Raw genomic sequence first — 15,411 nt, 5'->3', positions numbered from 1 at the left:
TTACAAATACACATTATGTTATGTCACTCCATGCGTCTCCACTCCACTTCACTCTCCTCTATGCCGCTAACATTTAGCCATGCTGAACAGCCACGCTGGTGTACAGCATGGCTACAACAATTTGGCAAATCCAGTAGTTCTCGCATAGACTAGACCTATCAGTACTTGTTTGTAAATGTCGCGCCTGGACTATGGGAACGCCCTTCTTTTGGGAGCCCCCTCCTTTGTCATTCAAAAGCTGCAAGTCACTCAAAACAGTGCGGCCCGCCTCCTCTACAATCTACCTCGCTGGCAGTCAGCCAGAAATGCCCTAAGAGAACTCCATTGGCTCCCCATTGCAGCGAGAATACAGTTCAAGGCTATGTGTATTCTACACAAGGCCTTCCATCACACCGGCCCCGCAATTCTGCATACCCTGGTTACCCCCTATGTTCCCTCGCCTTCCCTTCGCTCTGGCTCCCTCCAGCTGGCCACCTCCGTCAGAGTCAAGAAGGCTCGATGGGGCGGCCGCTCCTTTTCACATACCGCGGCCAGGCTCTGGAACGCTCTCCCCCTATCCCTCCGGGAAACTACCAACCTTTTCTCCTTTAGGAAAACCCTTAAAACACACCTATATGCGAAAGCACGCTGATCTGCCTTGATCCCACGCTAAAAAGTGTCAGTCATGAGCGCTACGAGGCCTCCGGGTAGATAGCGCTATACAAGTGTAATTTAATAATAATAATAATAATGTAGAGTTGGTGCCTCTGGATTTAGAGGCACTTAGATATTCTTCTGTACACCGAGCATAAAAAGGAAGAAAATGTGCTTTTAGGTGTTTTGCAAGTTTGATCTTCTTCAGAAAATGATAGTCCATTAAACGAGCCTCCCCCTTATTAGGCATAGTTATAGTCACACTTTAGGTCAGTTCCTTTTAAATTGTATACTATCTAAACAGTCTTATCAAAACACAGTTATTTGCTCTACCATATTTGCAGGAATGCTCAGAAGATTAACATTGTTTCAATATACTGGGATAACCTTTGTGACTGGTTTGCCTTTTACGTTCAGGGCCTACTTTAGTTGAACTCCCATGTTTTTCTTCTCCCCAATTTTGTAGAAGCCATGTCAAGCCCACTAAAAGATCATTTTCGGATGAAATGCTACAAGAACAAAGCTCTTGATCCTCAAGAAATGCGTAGAAGAAGAGAAGAGGAAGGAATACAGCTACGGAAGCAAAAAAGAGAGCAACAGGTATGGGCATTCCTTCTGGACTACTGTTACATAGCTAATTAAAAGGAACACTGGTTACTGGTGTAATACATTTTGGCATCAGGGAGGGCGACTAGAGTATTGATGAAAAGCTTTTTATCATCCTTCCTGACCCCTGATATCCGCTTTACTGACTCGGTTCTCTGTACCAAAAACCCTACTGACACTAATGAACGGTCATTCATTTTCCAGTTTAGGGCCAACACTATGAAACGCCCTGCCAGCTGCCCTGAAAGATTCAGCATCTCTCCTAGCTCTTCGTATGGGCCTAATAACTTGGCTTTTCTAACTTTGCCACTGCTCCTCCTTGTCTTTCTCCTACTCTTGCCATGCTCCGGAAAACCTTTTGGGGTAGCTGTGCCCACTACAAGTTTAGTAATGATAATAATAATATATACAAGAACTTAGAGTTGTACACCTTACCGGCAGGCTTAGAAACTTATGATTTACCTGATCCACAGACACTGGCGCAGATGAATCGACCAGCCTGGAAAATCCTACTCCGTGGTACCTTTACACTTAAACAGCGGGACTGGCACAGGCCTGGCATAGGCAAAACAATACAACCATTAGGACTTAGTGTTTGATACCTACTCTCTGCAGAGTCGAGAATACTTAGGGTCAAATGTGCCTGGCTATTTTAAAAAGAAATTTTACAGAGATTTGTGAAGTGGCTTTACCCATATGTTCGCCCCTTTGCCTTTTATTATGCCCAATCAAACCTTAATTTGGCCCCTACCTTTTTGATGTGTGCACCATTTGAACCTCTGCACAATTGTCCCCTCCAGCTGTTCACTATTAAAACAGCCTTTTTAGTGTTGATAACTTCTGCCAGGAGGGTGAGCGAATGACATGCACAGTAATCTCAGCCTCCTTTCCTGACCGTCTTTCCAGACAAAATAGTGCTCTTCACTAGGGCATCTTTTCTGCCATGGGAAGCAACACTTTTCCATCTGGGTCAATCTGTCACTCTGCGCACCTTCTATGCACCTCCGCATCCTTCCAAGGAAGAAGAGCGATTCTGCCGTCTGGACCCAAAAAGAGCGATTTTGTTCTACCTTGATCGTACAAGAGTCCTGGGTGGATGACCAGCTCTTCGTAGGGTACGTTGGAGCAAAGAAGGGGCAAGCGGTTCAGGAGAGGGCCATCTTACGTGGGTCATTCTCTGTAGGAAAATAGGCTACACGTTGGCAAAAAAACAACCTCATGCAGTCCTTAGGGCCCATTCTACTAGGGCAAAAGCAGCCACCACAGTGCTCCAGTGTGGTGTCCCGGTTTCTGATATGTGCCAAGCGGCCATGTGGGCATCTCTGCACATGTGTGCCATACACTACTGCCTGGATTCTCAGGTCCTCTTTGTCCATTCTGTCTTGCTCTGTTCTTGATTTGAAGCCTTTCCGCAATCCCGCCTCTTGGGATGGTATTGCTTGGGTATCTGTCCAAAAGTAAGGAATCTGCGGCTAGATGTCTCTAACAGATGGACAAGTTACTTAACTTCTGTAACACCTTATCTGGTAAAGACTAGATCTAGCCACAGATTCCTTACTGATCCACCCATCCTCCCCTCGCCGGTGATTGGTTTAGTGTCAGGGCTGTTTTCACTTCAGGGCCCTAGTTGTTTTTTGGCACACCACGGTCTGTTACTTCATGGCTCCGCACTTCTGGTGTGGAATGTCGTGAAAAGTACTGACGTCAGCGTGCTGGGGTGGTGACTTTATGGACGAAGCGGATGTCATGACGACGACGAGCCCGCCTACGATGTCATGGGAAGTCAACCGATGCCACCTAATGGCGTGCAGGTGTACTGCTATCAATATGATCCAGCCTGATGCCTGGAAAGTTGAAGTCTGCTGAAAGTAATAAAGGAAGAGCATAATCCTATCCTCTGTGAGCATAATCCTATCCTCTGTGTCCTTAATAGAATTGAAACTTTCCGTTACGAAAGCTAGGACATTTTCTAATTTACCAGGAAGTTATTTCTTCTTGCTAGTTGTAATACATTTTGAACCCATGGTTTTTATTTCCTGGAAGAAATACAAAAATTTTAATATTGTTAATGTCGATTTGACAGATATTTTATTTTTTGATTCTAGTTCTTCAAGCGTAGAAATGTTCATCTACAAGAAAATACTGAAACAATGGTGGAAAGTCCTATCCAAGATCCAGACATCAGCTCTACTGTGCCCATACCAGAGGTAAACTTAACTGAAACAAGGTTTGGTCCTGTTAAGGCTCATGGGGTAGGAACAAAATAACAATACAGTGGGAAAGAAATAGGCCCCCATTTGCCACTAAGTGGGTATTAATTAAACGAAGTACACAAGGATTGGAACCAGTGTGTATAAATATACTACTCCAAATAATTGTATGTTTAACGTTCAGCACCTAACATCAAATTTACATGAAAAGACATAAACTTTTAACCTACATGAACACATAAAGAAAGTAATAAATAATGACATGGAAGGTGCAAACAAAGTATTCGATGTCCACTCATAAAGAATCATTTCTTATTTGGGTCTGGCTTGTTTCCAGTATATGTAATCCCAGAGAGGTGTGCAGTAATTCCAATGGTCGCTAGAGAGAAAAGCACCTCCAATTTTTGATAGTTAAACACTCTAATACAGACTGTTTTCTCAAAAAAAATGTGTTCAATCACTTTCCTCAGGATGGGGCAATTACTACAGACATGGTGGAGATGATTTTGTCTGATGATCGGGAAAAACAACTTGAAGCCACACAAAAGTTCAGGAAACTACTTTCTAAAGGTTTGTTACTATAAATGTTTTTCCTGTCAACCTGTTTATGTTTACAGTGTAAATTCTCAGGGATGAGAATTATTTAATTTGAGTGTACTCTGAAACAAAAAACGATTGAGGGGTGAGCAGGGGTTATCAGTGGTGGCACCAGTCTTTTCCAAGACCTGATTTAAGTCCATTGTCACTCAGCACCTTTTTTGTCGGACTCTTTATTCTCTTACTCACCAGGTCCTTTATTTTTACAGTGTGATGATTAACAGCTATGATCTATGCATATATTAGCCAATTTATCATATTTTCTGTGCATGACTGACCCCTATTGTATTTAAACCAAAGAATTAGAAATCCAAAAATATAGTTTAAAGATGTTCAGTGCGGGCAAGAGTGAGACCGAGAAATCGACAATAGATTAAATACACTTGTAATAGCTTTCCACAGTGGACTTTTCAGCATACATCTTCGTACAAGGAACAGTGCAGTTATAAAAAGTGAATGTAAAGAATTCCCTCTGTAGACTAGAGGACACAGCAGTCTCAATAGCAGAGTCCAGTAATAATAAATCATCAAAGGAGGAATCCAGAGGAAGATCAGTTACTTATGTGAGAGATTGTGTATTCAACAGGAAGAAATCTATTCATAGAGTTTTGTCTACCAACTTGTGGTGTGGATCTGGTAGGGATAGAAATGAGCTCCAAATTACCTTACACTGTTTGATGCACCCCTCATTCTAGCAGTGATATTTTTTCCCCATTGATGACTGTTGGCAAACTCTTTTGTACCATAATTTTAAAAAAGTCATATTTTTGGTGATTTAAAGTATGCGCTGTGGTTTAGGTGCGATTATGTATGTTGTCCAGTGTCGATGGTCTCTTTTGATTTGAATATTCAAGAAAGGACCCCTTCTCAAAACACGTGTACAGCACTTCACATTCATCACATGTGAAACATGTGCACTCAGGGCAGTCCCTCTAGCAATCCTTGGTTGTGTCAGTTAACATGCAGCAGCTTCCATCTTCATTACAGTATGTAGCTGGTTCATGGAACGTTGATTGCTCTCAATGGCTTGTGAGCAAAATAGTACCACAATAATTTGGATAGCCCAAAATTCAGTTAATCCCAAAAATATACCTCTGCTAGTTCTCAGACATGTGGATCTTGCATGCAAAGGCACCCTCCCTGAAATCAAATTAGCATAGTAGCAGAAAATAATATTTGGGACCACTTAATAATTGAGTACTGCATCAGAGGAAAAGTTAAAGGCGTTCATTACTAAAAAATCTCAAAATTAAGCGGTACTGAATAAATGCCTTAAAGGCTCAAGTGCAAAATTATACAGAGTAGTCAAAATCAAAAAATCATTGTAAGTCCCAAATGAGCGGCAACATCATAAAATGATCAAATAGCATCCCTAGTGAAAAAGGAAGTCTCATAAAAATCTGTTTCACCACCAAAAGCAAGGGCTTTTATACACAGTTCTTACATAACAAATGAATAAGACGTCCGATGCATCATGGTATGTTTACAAGTAACAATTCTTTATCAAATTAAAAGTTTAAAACGTATTGCCTCTCTACCTAAGCCCTATCCCATTGCAAGAAAGCATCCACCATCTTCTGTGCTACCTCCATCCTGAGATGTTTGAACTAATACGAAACATTTCAACAATGATTCTTCACACAAATCATTCAGACTAAGCCCAGTAACGGAACCACAGTGGAAAGGACTTTGAAGCACCAAACACAATTCACCCCTTTGATCATGACCTAGGATGTACATTTGACAATGTAAATTCTTACTCATCCTTTACTAGTTCCATTGTAGCTTTTCCTTCTCTCCAATCTTTCACAACTCACTCATCTCTCTATATATTCACCAATAATCATCATTTTCTTCTTTATTCAAACCACACACATACTCTCATTCAGTAGTTTGTTTCATATTTAGTTTGTGTAATTGCCCTAAAAATGTATTATATTTAATATCTTTATTATCTTCTTTTATGAGTTATTTTTACAGCTACTGGATCCAGTACTGCTGATAGGTATACCACTGATCCCATCAGCCCACTATGGCTCTGTTTCAGAATTAAAGGTGCACATCCAGATTTTTCATGACAAAACAGGAAGAAAGTTAAATAAACCTTTGCATGTTGCCGAGTAAGGATTGTTAAAGTACACCCGCCTCAGTCATGACAGTACTCTTACTACCCAGAATGCTTCTGCGCATTTTTCATTTAATTGTACCAGGTTCTTTATGTCACTATGAGTCAATCTTTGGAATCCACTAACAACAGTAACCAACAATTCCCAGGAACATCCTCACCTTCTTGTGGATGGTAGGAAGATTCATTTTCAGAATTTCTAAAACATATTATTTTGAGACTTTCCTTGCACCATTTTCAATGTATTGACCGAGATAAATGATATCCCTTTTACAGTGGTGCATCTTTGTTGGGAAACCCTATGCTCACTGTCAGCTAAACGATTCATCAACTCAGTCTACCAAATTTACAGTCCTCTTTTGTTTATAATGCGACCAGTAAATCATAATTTTATTGCACCAGGACTGAGATACAGGCACCTCACATTTTCTAAATTCTTTCTCAAAACATAACTAAAAATGTAAGGACTTTTAGTGTACCCTTGTGGAATCCTATACCAAATGAGAACATTGTTCTGGAAAAGGCGTGCAAATAAAAATTAACTCTTCTCAAGGAAAGGAATAGAGAAGAATGTTTGGCGTGAGTCAATGACTTGATAGTATTCTGCATCTGTTGGAATTTGTACCAAAATTACTGCTGGACTGAGTACCACTGAACTATATTGAATGACAATTTTATTATTTTTTCTTAAATCCTGCACAATATGGTATTTCCTACTCAGTTTATTTATCCCCATTACGGAAGAGTTGCAAGGGATACCAATCACTTCCTAAGGCATTCCCTGCTCAATCATTTTCTCAGTGACAGGTTTCATTCTTTCTTCTGCTGCTTTTGAAAGTTTATACTGTTTAAATCTGGGGAAAACTGCATCAGACTTCACTTTAATCTTAACTGGTTTACCACTTTTTCTCAGTCCTATTTCTTTATCAGCGAAATCATGCACCTCTTCTTTGACAGCATGTCTTAAATCCAGAGGTAGGTAATCTATTGTAATGCCTGGAAACTATTGAATCTTGTAATTTGATTTTAAATGCTGAATCCTCATCTTGTGCTTCAATCGCAAAACGTCAGGGTGCAGTAAATCAAACAGTTCATTTTGCAAAACAAGTCTCTGTCCAGCAAATTCATAGGACTTGAAGCAGACAAAATGAACTGATGTTTATTTTCCATTTGCCCTATTTGAACTTGGACATCTGCTGTAACCAGATTAACTATTTGTTTACTACTGATCCCTACAACTTCCCGAGAGGAATAGGCATGGGACTTCCACAGAACGAACTGTAGAACGGGTAGCCCCTGTTTCAATCAACAAATGAACTGGGGAACCTTTGACTTAACCATCACCTCTTGATTGTTTAGTGAGTGATTTGTAGCAGAGTATTTTCGTCAGACGCGTGCAAGCACTGCATGCTGAGAGCAGCTAGAGCAGGTCAGAGGGGAGACTGCCGCCATCGCCATCGGGGGCCATGGACACTGACATCCAGGGGTCGTTTTGGAGGCTGGAATTCTACCAAATAGTAGACTGCATTGTCATGGCTCCAGGCACCAGGGGGTTACGCGAACAAAGCGATACAAAAGGGGATGATGGACAGAGCATTTGAACAAATCAAACACTCACCCCAGTCAACTGATCTGGGTTTAATCCATCACCATTCTTTAGTTCATTCAGCCACCCCAGTTCAGACATGGCTATATGCAAATCAGTCTGACCCTGTGCCTCATGGGAACAGTACAGCCCGAACTGCCAAGCCATGTTTTCCCTGGACCGGAAACAAGCATCCTGGGACCGGTTTCGGATTCATAATCCTCATCAGCCAGGCTATCTTGAATCCAGTGGCCAAGTGAACAAGGGACTCACGTCTGAGCATACCCTGCCACACTTAGGGCGAACAAAGCGATACAAAAGGGGATGATGGACGGAGCATTTGAACAAATCAAACACTCACCCCCAGTCAACTGATCTGGGTTTAATCCATCACCATTCTTTAGTTCACTCAGCCACCCCAGTTCAGACATGGCTATATGCAAATCAGTCTGACCCTGTGCCTCATGGGAACAGTACAGCCCGAACTGCCAAGATATGTCTTCCCTGGACCGGAAACAAGCATCCTGGGACCGGTTTCAGATTCATAATCCTCATCAGCCAGGCTATCTTGAATCCAGTAGCCAAGTGAACAAGGGACTCACGTCTGAGCATACCCTGCCACACTTAGGGCGAACAAAGCGATACAAAAGGGGATGATGGACGGAGCATTTGAACAAATCAAACTCGCACCCCCAGTCAACTGATCTGGGTTTAATCCATCACCATTCTTTAGTTCACTCAGCCACCCCAGTTCAGACATGGCTATATGCAAATCAGTCTGACCCTGTGCCTCATGGGAACAGTACAGCCCGAACTGCCAAGCCATGTCTTCCCTGGACCGGAAACAAGCATCCTGGGACCGGTTTCGGATTCATAATCCTCATCAGCCAGGCTATCTTGAATCCAGTGGCCAAGTGAACAAGGGACTCACGTCTGAGCATACCCTGCCACACTTAGGGCGAACAAAGCGATACAAAAGGGGATGATTGACGGAGCATTTGAACAAATCAAACACTCGCCCCCAGTCAACTGATCTGGGTTTAATCCATCACCATTCTTTAGTTCACTCAGCCACCCCAGTTCAGACATGGCTATATGCAAATCAGTCTGACCCTGTGCCTCATGGGAACAGTACAGCCCAAACTGCCAAGCCATGTCTTCCCTGGACCGGAAACAAGCATCCTGGGACCGGTTTCGGATTCATAATCCTCATCAGCCAGGCTATCTTGAATCCAGTGGCCAAGTGAACAAGGGACTCACGTCTGAGCATACCCTGCCACACTTAGGGCGAACAAAGCAATACAAAAGGGGATGATGGACGGAGCATTTGAACAAATCAAACACTCACCCCCAGTCAACTGATCTGGGTTTATTCCATCACCATTCTTTAGTTCACTCAGCCTCCCCAGTTCAGACATGGCTATATGCAAATCAGTCTGACCAGGGCCCAACACCTGACCTCTGGTACTTTGGCCCCTGAACTCCGGGCTCCGGCCCCCAGACAGCAAATAGCTGCAAGGCCACCACGGCCACTGCATTCAGCTAGGGCAATCAGCCCATCTGACTCAGTTAATCAACTTCAGCTGACCCCCACCTACCTTCCCTGCATCTTAGGACACCAGAGGGTAGAAGAAAGAGGACACTCGCCCCCTCCATGCTTTGGCCAGCACACCCGGAGTAGGAGAGGAGTAGGAGCACCCACAAAGAGCCCAAGTGAGGCAAGTGCCATTTGCTGCGGGGCGAAGGGGGGGTGTAGCAGGGGTGAAGCAGGCCAGGAGTTCCTGGCAGTGCATCTCTGGGATTCTGTGATCCACAGTGACTTAAAGTGACACCACTGGCGATAAGGCTGTGCGAGAGCCCGGCATTAGAAGTTGAGGCACAGAGACGGGGTCTCCCTGTGCATGCAGCCTGGGTAGGAATCAGGTGCGGCTTGTGGGGATGTGCCTATCCCGCTTGCAATTATTCTGATACAGTCCCCGCGCTCCGACATGATTGATTTATCCCTACAAAGAAAAAAGTGTCCTGACACTTCTCGCCCCTATCTGTAAAAATTCAAGGCAAAGCAGAAGCACAGCAAAAGGAAAGCAAAACAATTCAAAACTAAAGCACAGTGGCCAAGAAAACTATAAATTCTCAGAGCGGGCCGCAATAAGCAAGGACAAAAGAATTCACATATCGTCATAATGCTATATCGTCAGTTAGGGGACACAAGCACAGAAGCACATCAGTAGGCCTCAGCTGGCCCTTACGCCCATTCAAATGTCCACATGCCCTCGGATGTCTTCAACAACGTCCACTACAGGGAGCTTACTAGCACAGAGGAAAATTAAAGGTCTACCAAAAGACCTCAGTAAGCATATAAATCAATTTCTTCTTGGGTAGAAGTTGTTGCATGGATTGTTTTATCAGTGGCGAGTCAACGCGATGGCCAAAAGGAGAGGGCCCCAGGCTAACACACAGCGAGCTACAGCAGTTACCGCCACTTTGAAGAAGGCACAAAGTGAAGCACTAAGTGCTCAGACAGCTTTTGTCAAAGCGTTAAGAGGGCTACCACTGCTGAGTAGCCCACTGACGGCATGATACAGACAGCTACAACCTCAGCTACGTGCATCAATAAAGTAAGGAGTACTTACAAGAGCTGCACATCAGCATCTGGCAAGAAAACGTTGATAGATTACTTTTTTGATAAACTATCACCTCAGTCTCATTCTTCGGACCTAAGTCACTAACAGGACCCCGTGGAGTTTACAGTGGATCTTGCAGCCATGACAAGCACGCCAGAAGATACAAAATGTATCTTAACGCTGCTGTCTAAACAAAACTATGAATGTAATTTAGTCGTCCCCCCAGTGGATGGGGGACAATACAATTATTGAAATTTCTTCTGACAGTGCCTCTCACAGTATGTTTGTGAAGATCAACCTTGCATCTAAGGCAGTGGGAAGGGAACAAAAGAGCAAGAGCGTCACTAGCATCACTAGCACTTGTGACCATAGCTCCCGCCCCCTTAACACTGACTCCCAGACCCACAAGATAGCCACTCCCTTGACGACGTCAAGTACTATCACCGCTATTGCTCACATTCATATTGCCGGAGTGCAATAAGGTGCCTTTCATTTGCAGGGATCCAGTGGGGGTAAATTAGAGTCAGCAGAGATAGCTGCCATTGATTGGGAACAGTGGGACTAGGCCTCACATCGTGTTCTCCACAGAGCTGCCCACTTCACTGAGGACTACATCAGTAATATAAAAGATGCAGATATCCAGCAACAAAATATCCAGTCATTACCTCCACAGGACCAAAGTCTCATAGGGAGTCCAAGTGACCAGAAAAGGTGAATCCCTCTCACCTTCCAACTCATATTGAGCAGAGTAATTTACTAGCTTCAATAAATGCTACTTTAGTTGGTACAATAAACACCCTAACCTGCTATACAAGCCCTAGCCACATTGATAGCCAAGATGGAGGCCAAACTTAGCACTCTGGAAGAGGGGATGCAAGGCGGCAGCTCAATTAACAAAGTCAAAACTTTGTGTGCTTGCCATCTGATAGCTATAAGACTTTGTACCTTGCCGGAGGTCCTAGACTCAATGATCATGGACCTGAAATTTGCTTTACAATCCTCAGTTAAAACCAGTTCTGAACCATTTTATCATACACTATCAGATACTGGAAACTTGTCCTTGGAGACAAGAGCTAATCATGAAAGATGCAAGGCAGTGATGGCCTTGCAACCTTGGAAGGCTGCACTACAACAGGATCAGCTAAGTAACTAACCTGTTATTTGTGTGGAAGATTTTAATAAGGTAGCCCTCCAACCTTCTACAGTGTCTGAATTAGAATCTGTGGAAATCATTCCACCAAGAACCAACAACGGCAAAACTGACCTCACTGAGAATCGATGGACCACATCTCTTTCAAAGAGATCAAAAACACACAAAATAAAGCAGCAAAAGACCGACTCTTGGCTCAACACTCAAATGAACAAAGGTTATCTGACAACAAATCATCTAGCTTATATTCCATTTTCAAGGAAAGGGCGATAGAGAAGAAGGAAACTGAAATACCAATAGCAATTCAATCACTGTGACCTCTGCCATTAGCACACTCTGCACTCGAACATGGCATGAGTTTCGTGCATTCTCCAAATTGTCTCAGCATCTTCTTCCGTGCCTTGCCCTCACTTGGAGAGGAAACAACCATCATGCTCTAAAACATGTGACTATCCTGGAATGCGGTTGGACTCCAGTGCAGCTGTGCAAAAAAAGAAAGAACCACAAGAAAAGGCAGCCTCGCATGGTAGACTCAGTGGAGTTTCTACAGTGTAAGACAGGGATGCCAAACTCAATATTGACTGTCCGCTCAGTAAACCCTTAGGTGACACCCACCCAGCAAAGCTAGTGTTTACGCCACAATATCCATCAGAGGTGAATCATGATGTTCTGAATCTCTCAAACTTATTACAACTGTTTCAGGCAATTCCAAATCTGCTAAGTATCACCACGGAAAACATCTTGAGCTTTGAGTTTAAAGTACTGCTGGAGTGCAACAAAGGTAGAGAATCAACTATACTGACATCAAAATCACCTCCATTGGCAGAAATAATACTGACCTGCTAGCTGACCTTTTATGAATGGGATATCAGGATATACAAAATGACTGCCCCAAAGTATCCATCTCCACTGAAAAATCAAAACAAATTGTCAAACCTTAAAGTTTGCCCACACAGTGGAGAAGTGTGGCTCAGGGGTTAGAGGCAGCAGACCCGGAAGCTGAGATCGGTCCTGGACCAGGGTTCAATTCCCCGCCTCGGCGGGGTCTTGGGCTAAAAATTCCACGGACTCGATAATTCTCGCCCCGGTGCCTCCTCGACTCACGGGTTCACACTCTGCGACTCTGGGCAATAGCTTGCTTAATCTCCACAACGGCCCCTCGTGGCGGGATGCCTGACTTTCACCTTGTGGATACCCTGCTATCTCACAGGGGAATACCAGGAAGGGTTCCCTAAGCAAGCGCCGGGACACCCACTGCGGGTAGCTGTGCGCTATATAAGCTCAACTACATTTACATTTACATTTACAGTGTTTTAAAGGGGACCGAGCATTCACAACCAAACCTGTCTCACGGTAACATGCTTATAGCTCAATCTTATTTAAATACAAGGGGCCCTGATCAGGAGATTTGCCCTAGAATCAACTGAGGGAATGTATAAAACACACTGGAGTTGGTTATAGCCTGCTTTGTCCTGCGACACTCAACTGTTCCTAGCATCAACAATTATGTACCAGAAAGACATCAGTACCTAAATATATTGTCATGAAATGTCGCTGGGCTGTTGAGGCTATTAAAATCTTCATCTGCAAGCTCGCTTTTAATGAATGCCAATTTACTTTGCCTCCAAAAAACATGGTCAACAAAATCCATAATCATCCCTGGCTTCTGCGAGATACACCCAGCTGCAGAAAAAAAAATATTTTTCGGGAAGCCATTTGGAGGGCTCTCTAAATATCTTGATATCGTCTTGGAACTAAAAGTAAAGAAAATTCCAGTCCTGGATGAAATGCTACAACTGAATATGCTGGAAGGTTTCAAAGCAAATGATTCCCGAATAAGAATTTTGCTTATTTATCTCTATTTGAACTGCTTTGGCGCTGAGCGAGCGGAAAGTTTGACTCAGCTATATGAAAAGCTTGACATAGTGCTATGCGACCACGCCAACTATGATATTATAATCTGCAGGGATTTCATCCTGTGTCGACTAGAACCAAACTTGACTGTCTGTCTCTTAATGAACTCTCCAACTGACTTGTTCCAAAGTTTTCTAAACAAACATGGGCTCAAGTCAGTACATAGTCGAAAATTTATCAGTGGTATCAAAATTCCCAAAAACATTCTAGGGAATAAGCACTGTTGACTATGTGTTTTCCTCAGACAAAATCTTTGAGTACTTGGAGAGTTTTGAAATCCTTTCCCCACAGAGTGATGGTCCCTCACTTCCTACAGTGCTGAATCTCAGTTCATCCAAGCATTAATGCCAGAGAATGATGATCACTTCAAAAGGTGATGACATTCTACATTTAATTCAAAGAATAAAATGGGGCGTAGTCGCCTCGCAAAAACTCAGTCTGGAATTCTTGGGAGTCTATCATCAAGGACAATCATTTAACTCCAGACTCTACACTATCCCTCTGCAGGCTCTCCACTAAAAACTTTCAAAAGAAATGCCCTCTAATGAAAAGTAAGTGGAATATCTGCAGGTTGGGGAAATAAAAGCAAAAACACAAAACTTGTGAATGAAACAGTGGTGCTGTCAAGGTTGGCGGACTTAACAAAACAACATAGGCAATTTGTTTGGTCAATAAAATGTAAATAGAGGGACAAATAGTGGCTACATATATGCTCACTGATGGGCAGACGCAATCAGGATGACCTATGGAGATATATTAAAAACAAAATGTGCCAGGAAACCACTAGAATTAATGCAATTGGTGAATCCTTGTGGTTGCAACATGTAATCAAGCTGTGTGTAGCGAAAAAAACAAATGTCTCCTTACCAAGCAAAGCATGTGCCTCAGCTGACACCCTAGACTACGAACCAATGTTCACAAACAATGCTGTTCGAACAATCTTGAGTAAAACGAGTGCAACAGGTGCTCCTGGCCCAAATGGGAGCCGAGCTCAAGTATGACATTGACCTGTAGTCTTAAAATTCTCTGTCCCCTGGACGATATATGTTAGTTAGCAGTCAGGTACCGGAGAGTTGAAGGGGCTCAATTTTGATTCCCATATTCAAGAAAGGAGATCAACATAATCCAGCTAACTATCACATAATCACTCTCCTTGATATTGAAGCCAAAGCGTATCCTTCTGCCCTCTTAAAAGAACTGGAGCATCGGGCTGTGACCAATGAGATTGTTTTATTCTGCCAAACTAGCTTTATGTCGACCTCTTCGACCTCAGACAATATAGTTGCACTTTCTTACTTAATCCCCTTATCCTGACTATAGTGGTGGATTCTGCCTGGCTTAGATGCATACCCTAGCCCACCAGAAAACCCATTTCTAATATTGGTTGGCAGCGGTGAGGATAGGACTTGTGTTTGCACTTGTCCTATAGTGATTGGTGTACTCTACTACCATATTGCAGACCATTACGTACAACAACATGTTTTTCCCTGTTTGCTTCTTGGTGTTCTGTTGAGAACTGGGACTCTGGTTATTTGTGGTACCTGTGAGTCCTTGCTAAAATGAAATCAGGGTTTGACACTTGTACATCTACTCGATGAAGGAGCTACAAGTCTTTTGCAAGGAGAGAGGGTTGCCTATGAAGAGGAACTCCACAAGGCGGGATCTTGAAGCAGCCTTGTTTTGTTATGAGGAAACACGTTCTGAAGCAGCACGAGCAGATGACTCTGAGGGGGAGGATCCCAGGCCAGAGTTCCAGGAGGGCAGTGGCCCTAAGAAAGAAACATTGTGGGAAATATTGGGAAGACTAGGATCCAAGCTCGTGGAAAAGGAAAACCTGTTAATTCTGAAACCTCTATCTTTGTGCATGCAGCGCCTGGCGCTACACACTATCACATTATCTCAAAATCTTGGATTTTGAACAATCCAATAGCCAAACCATTAAATAATAAAGCAAATCCTATATAAAA

At 43.1% G+C, this 15,411-nt stretch overlaps 2 protein-coding genes across 12 annotated transcripts in view; one reads left to right on the top strand and one right to left on the bottom strand.

Moving 5' to 3' along the window:
* The window catches only part of KPNA5 (karyopherin subunit alpha 5), a 418,555-nt gene that overhangs the window by 78,275 nt on the left and 324,869 nt on the right, over nucleotides 1–15,411 (top strand). For all 10 annotated transcript variants that reach the window (XM_078648496.1, XM_078648499.1, XM_078648491.1 and 7 more), the window contains 3 exons: nucleotides 1,100–1,233; nucleotides 3,345–3,446; nucleotides 3,920–4,019. In XM_078648496.1, the coding sequence (XP_078504622.1) occupies nucleotides 1,105–1,233; nucleotides 3,345–3,446; nucleotides 3,920–4,019 (331 nt within the window). In that variant the 5' untranslated portion in view covers nucleotides 1,100–1,104. The remainder of the gene's footprint in view (nucleotides 1–1,099; nucleotides 1,234–3,344; nucleotides 3,447–3,919; nucleotides 4,020–15,411) is intronic.
* Nucleotides 1–15,411, bottom strand: part of LOC144763165 (uncharacterized) — a 233,432-nt gene that overhangs the window by 7,896 nt on the left and 210,125 nt on the right. The gene's annotated exons all lie outside the window — the stretch shown is intronic.

The sequence above is a fragment of the Lissotriton helveticus genome, chromosome 6, assembly GCF_964261635.1.
Source record: "Lissotriton helveticus chromosome 6, aLisHel1.1, whole genome shotgun sequence".
NCBI classification, from domain to species: Eukaryota; Metazoa; Chordata; class Amphibia; order Caudata; family Salamandridae; genus Lissotriton; species Lissotriton helveticus.
This window is presented reverse-complemented; position numbering and strand designations above follow the sequence as displayed.